This window comes from Gobius niger (assembly GCF_951799975.1).
Source record: "Gobius niger genome assembly, chromosome: 13".
NCBI classification, from domain to species: Eukaryota; Metazoa; Chordata; class Actinopteri; order Gobiiformes; family Gobiidae; genus Gobius; species Gobius niger.
The window spans coordinates 15,233,313-15,239,312 of record NC_136864.1 but is presented as its reverse complement, the minus strand read 5'-3'; the positions used below and the strand labels follow the sequence as shown (position 1 = coordinate 15,239,312).

Sequence of the window (6,000 nt, the reverse complement as noted above, 5' to 3'; positions counted from 1 at the left end):
AAATTGTGGTTTTCTTTTTGCTTCTGTTGGGGATATCAGGACACTCACATTGGCTTAACCTGTTACTCACTGTCCCCCCTGATCAGAGAGTTAGGGTTAGTGTAAGTGTTAGGAACGGCAAATGTCATGTAAATTGTGTTTCACTCACACAGATCTTACACATACTTTAAAAAAAGGCTTGGCTTTCAAATGAAGTCTCACACTGGCGTATAGGCTGTAAACTCTCCTGTCAATACGCTTTGAGATTTGGATATGCATAATTGCTATTGCTCTAACCGTAACCCTAAGCTGGCAGGTAACAAACAGGTTAATGGAAACCTAGTCTTTTCCTTCCTTATTGTCATTTATATAAGTCTATTCTGCATGAATACAAGATCCGGTATAGTTCAAATCCTTGATGCGTTTTCTTGCACGTCACAGAATTGCAGGATAAACCCATTGAGCTGGCAGTCGAATGTTGATTGTAATGACATGCTTTTAAAATTGCCGTATGTGCACTTCAGACCACTCACCTCATGTGTGAGTGTGAGAAAGTCGGGCTTAGATAGTGATTCTTTTATGTGATATTGGCCAATGCGCTGTTTTATGTGCCTATAAAACGCCTCAAGGCCAAGTTGACTTTTCATGATTTATAGACAATGATCCAGAGGAAATGTCTGGAAATGTCTGTATTGTGTGAAGTTAAGTGCAGCATCAAAAAGCTTTTTACCCATTGACAATTTGACCAATGAGAAAGTGGTGTGATGTGCATGCTCCATTCGCCGAAATAAACAAGCTTTGGGCCCAAATGCGGCAATTCAGGCCTGATTATGTGTTTTTCAACTTTAATGTTTTTGTTGTTTGGTTGCTTCCATTGAACCGACTTCTTTCATTTCCTCTGGAGTCCAAATTAACCTAATTGTATCTCTTAATGGACTGCTTTGAAATAGTGCTGCTACTGAAGAAAGGTAAGGTAATGATGAGGTGAATGCAGAATATAAGTAAACATCATAATAACTGTATTCTCTATAGCAGTGGTTCTCAACTGGTGGGTTGGGACCCAGAAGTGGGTCAAGGCACCATTTTTAGTGAGCTGTGTGCTTTGTGTGGCTTTGTCAAAAATGACTTTTGATAAAATACTGTCTGACCAAAGAAGAATGTTGCCACCTTGATTTAACTAACTATAACTGTGCTGAAATTTGGGGTGATAATTATAAAACCACTTAACCATTATTCACCCTTCAAAAAAAGAGCAATTATTTACAATGTTATCAAGATCACACCAATCCATTGTTTATGAAAGCTAAACTTCTAAAACTTCATGATATGATCACTTTTAAAACTGTTCAAATAATTCATGAAGCCAAAAATAAGCAACTATCTGTAAAAATAAAATAATAAAAAAAATCTGAAAGAGGGAAAACACAGGTTATGGGGCTTGTATACATTTAAAATTGCCTATGCTTTTTTAAGAAGAAAATGCTTCTGTGTGTTAGTTTGTGGCCCGATATTATGGAATGAATTGCACGTAGACCTCAAGCAATGTCCAAATATAAGACAATTTAAGTATCGGTAAAAAAAAAGATTAATCTCTACGTATGTATCTAATGGAAAATGTATTCCTCCTCAGACTTTAGCTGTCATGTTGTAAACCAGATGTGAATTGGTATGTATACAGCATTCACATGGCGTATCCCTGATAACTTGGATTTAGAGCATCGGCGATTATCAAAAGGAAGCCTATTAAGTAGCAGGAAACTGAGTTAAAAGTACAGAAAAGGGGGTGGGATTAAATGAGTCTTTACTCCCCCCGCACTCCTTTTAGGACTGCCTAAATTAAAATGTGTAAAATGTTTTGTTGTCTTAAAGGGGCTTATATGCAAGTTGGTCATTTTTATACTCATTACTGCCACCGCAGGTCTTACGTGTGTAACTGCAGCTTCTATATTAAGCTTGTGCATGACGGCACTTTGGGCCCGAAGTAACACGAAGTCACAGTGCAGGATTTTAGAGGCAGTTGTGGTGAACAGGTCTGAGCTCATTCTACACATTAGGACATGGCTGGAACATGTAGGGGGAGGAGAATACTTACTTTTAACATGTTTAAACTCCGTGTAGTGCCTTTAAGTTTTAAAACGTAAATGAAGTTGTATTGAGTGACATATTTTGGTTTTCACCTCACAATGGCCTCTGCAGGTTGCATGAATTTTGTGTTTTTTAGGGTCCAAATAAAATATTCATTCATTCATTCATTCATTCATTCATTCACTCACAGGGAGCATGAGACATCATTTTCACACATGGATTGTGCACCACAGAGTCCAGATCTTACCCCCATTGAGAATCTTTGGGATGTGCTGGAGAAGGCTTTGTGCAGTGGTCACACTCTCCCATCATCAATACAAGTTCTTGGTGAAAAAATAGTGCAGAAGCTTACTGATAAAATTCCACAGCAAATGTGCGCTATAATCAACTAGTAGCAACTTTTTTTGGTCAGGCAGTGTAGTTTTTGATTGTCAACCTTATGATCAATGCATAAATGTAATATACAGTACATTGGCATTAAAACAGAGTTTTAGTGCAAATAGCTTTTATCATCAATCACAATTAATATGATTTATTATGTGGTGTGATGGGCTGAGTATTGGCTCTACACCAGCTGAGATCCACAGCAGTAGGGAAGCAAACAGTGAAGTGGCTTGCATCCGATTCAGTCCATAACAAAACCGTCTTGTTGGGCCCACACACTTCAACACAGTTCAGGACACAGTATGCGGCTTCACTTTACTCTGTTCTTGTAATGTTTTCATTCCAGTAGTACTATGTAGTGTCAAAACATGCACCACTGCAACACACTCACTAGCGAGAGTACAAGCCCCCGTGTAAGATGTAATCATTTTATAAAACCGCTTTATACATCCTCAAATCATCATATAACAATTTACACCCAGCACTTAATAATGACGCTTACCATCGGAGTGACCTTGAGAGTACTCGTAAAAATTTTAACACATCAAACCTCTATAATTTAGTAGATAAGACAGTACGCTGTGTCACTGAGTTTAAGTGCTAACACAAAGGCCTTTATGTGATTTTGAGTGGTAAAAGTACACACCATAAAGCAGTTGTAGCGAGTTCACTGACCTGGAGGAGGCACTGGCCCTGGTCAGCAATTCACCCTCTATTGGCAAACTCCATAAACGGCCATTATAGTAGGTTATTGGCCAAGCTTATAGCCTTTTATGGTCATCTTTAACAGTAATAGCACTCCGGTGTGGTCACATGCGTTGAGACCGGGGAGGTTGTACAGTATATAAGCGGGTCGGACTCTTCACTGGACACCTTGCTCTTTCCCTCGACTTGTCTCTGCACCTCACGCCTCCGCTCGCTACATCTGCAAAATGGCCTTCGCTGGAAGATGGGAAACAGAAACTCAGGAGGGATACGTGGAGTTCTGCAAGCTGCTCGGTGAGAACGTAACATGAATTTAAAACAAAGGTGTAGACACATATTGGCAAAGTTTTCAGGATTGCTTCACTCAAGATGGAAGCACACACTTAAAAAGATATATCATTGAATACTGCTCTGCTAATAAAAACAGCAGGAAAAGGGATTAAAAATGGTTAGAAAAATGACAAACAAATCAACACAGTACATGCTGTCTTTTACATGTTTCAAATTTGCAATCAGAGCAACAAGATACGTAAAATAAAACATAAGTGCAACATAAAATTGAAAGTATTAGGGATGAAAATTGATTTTAGAATCTCTGATGGTGATTTCTGTTTTCTACACCCCAAGTTAGCATAGTTGCACACTTTTTACTGTAAAGTGCACTGAATATGAGAAGTAGTAGATTTGAAGCTATGAAATTGGCTTGAAGTGCTGTAGCGAAGTACTTTCCTCCACCGTGCTAACTTGTACTGTCTCTGTGCAGGAATCCCCGATGACATCATTGAGAAGGGTCGCGACTACAAGCTGATCACAGAGATCACCCAGGACGGAAACTCCTTCACCTGGACGCAGCTGTACCCCGCCAACCACAAAGTCAGCAACGCTTTCACCGTCGGCGCGGAGTGTGACATGGAGACCATCGGAGGGAAGAAGTTCAAGGTAATAAGAGGGGTTACGCTCTGTTACATCTATACTTCTACTTAATATGTAGCTCTTATCTGACACAACATTGAAAAGAACAACTATAGAACTTACTAATAATTGCCTCATCGTCTGTTTTACACTTTAAATGTAAAAGTGCGACTAATATATACGTTTTACTTTTAGGCCACAGTCAACATGGAGGGAGGCAAGCTCAGCGCCTCGTTTCCCAACTACCATCACACCTCTGAGATCGTTGGAGGCAAGCTTGTTGAGGTAATTGTATTGCATTTTTGAAATATTATCTATTTTATGTTGAAAAAAACCTCTCTGACTGTGTCTTTCTGTCTGTTCCCATATAGACCTCCAAAGCCGGCTCTGTTGTGTTGAAGAGAACCAGCAAGAAGATGTAACTCTTTTTCTGCCGCTAATGTCAATAAACTGTGCTTACGATACCAACTAAATCTGTCTTGCTGTCTGTGCCATATTGTCATGTCGTAAAATCCTTTAGAAACTTTTTTTTATGTTGAGAAAGTGACCGTAATTATAAAGCGGTTTCAACTTTTTATGGCTAAGCTCTGAACAGTAATGAAACGGTCAATGGCCTTTACTCCTTACTTTACAAAGTTTCATCGAAATCACGCACCCCCTAAAAGCACAAAGTTATACTGCGAATACAAAAGGTGTGTCCTTCTGTGGCAGCGTGTTATGACTCAGTGTTGTTTATACAGTCTGTTTGGTGATAAAATGCTTGGCTCAGATGCAGTATGAAGCCGTGCAGATTTGTAGTTCCGTTATTCCCCACAGAGTGACGCAGTGAGGACGTTATCTTTGACATCAGGGCCATTGAAAAAGTGAATTTGGCCTCTTCTATTTCTCTTCCATTAGCTTTCTCTTTATAAGACAATAGGTGTAGATGTTAGTCGTTACATGTTACACCGCTTTGCCACCTGTGTGAAGTTTGCCCCCCCATAGTGTCTGATTCACACCAAAATGGCGTCATTTGTCAGTGTTTCATCATATCAGGGCAAGTTCGTGCACACAAAATGAGTGTTTCGCACGCTCTGTTTTTGACTTATTGAGTGTTAATTGGTTATTGATCAGTTAGTCCCCCCACAAATAAATGACACTAGCTTCACACAGGTCGCACCTCCTACAAAGCGTCATCTGATTTGATATGACGTGTCACTTCTCGGCAGATGTTCCCTGTGTGTGAGAGCGTAAAAGCGCCTTCATCTCGGTTTATAGTGTCTGGTGAAAACTAACATGCAGGCAGGTAGCAAAGGATGTAATCTGCCTGAACAATCATCTCCAGAGCCGGTTTTTCCTATAGGCAAACTATGCAAGTTGCGTAGGGCCCCCGCAGCCGCAAGGGCCCCGCATCTCAGTCAAATACGGTGTTGTTACACTGATTAATCAAGGCGTTGTTATGGGCCTATTTTGTCTCAAAGATGAGTTCAATCCATACGGTTCTCATATGCACAGTTACTTACAGTAAGTCTAGTTCTCTGAATGTGCACAGTTTAAAACACATTGGGTTACTTACAGGCTAGTTCTCAGTGGTAAGACAGAAATAACCGTCAGGTGCAGGTTTCAGTTAGTTCTAAATCAGCGGTTCCCAGAAGAGAGAATGACCATTTGCCATTTGCCATTTTTAAAAGTTGGGAAATAGACTAGTAGTAGTCCTTAATCCCAGTCTCACAGTGGCTTAGTGCTTAGAGGTTCTCACACAGAGGGAAGGGGCCTGAATTGGGGTCATTATTTTCCACTTTTGCATATAATCTGTCAAACCGGTTTGAGCTGGGAAGTTGGATGATGCTTCAGACAAAAGTAGTACACCGAAACATGTCAAACACCCTTAGTAAAAAAGAAAAAGACTTACAAATGACAGTGCAAACAAAACCAAAAGGTATACATGGCATGTTA

The 6,000-nt window shown here is 40.0% G+C and overlaps 1 protein-coding gene across 1 annotated transcript; it reads left to right on the top strand.

Annotated features, from left to right (window-relative positions):
* Window positions 1–3,338: 3,338 nt before the first annotated feature.
* On the top strand, window positions 3,339–4,533 carry LOC306972565 (gastrotropin-like). Its single transcript, XM_079569229.1, has 4 exons — window positions 3,339–3,447; window positions 3,917–4,092; window positions 4,261–4,350; window positions 4,437–4,533. Exons 1-4 carry the CDS (start codon window positions 3,381–3,383, stop codon window positions 4,485–4,487), a joined length of 384 nt encoding a protein of 127 aa, XP_079425355.1. The 5' UTR covers window positions 3,339–3,380; the 3' UTR covers window positions 4,488–4,533.
* The last annotated feature ends 1,467 nt before the right edge of the window (window positions 4,534–6,000 follow it).

What these genes read in the sequence shown, in the direction of transcription:
- LOC306972565 (XM_079569229.1), top strand. Translation starts at nt 3,381, where the DNA reads ATGGCCTTCGCTGGAAGATGGGAAACAGAAACTCAGGAGGGATACGTG. An exon ending in GGAGTTCTGCAAGCTGCTCG is followed by an intron (nt 3,448 to 3,916) that starts GTGAGAACGTAA and finishes GTCTCTGTGCAG; the next exon opens with GAATCCCCGATGACATCATT. An exon ending in TCGGAGGGAAGAAGTTCAAG is followed by an intron (nt 4,093 to 4,260) that starts GTAATAAGAGGG and finishes TTTTACTTTTAG; the next exon opens with GCCACAGTCAACATGGAGGG.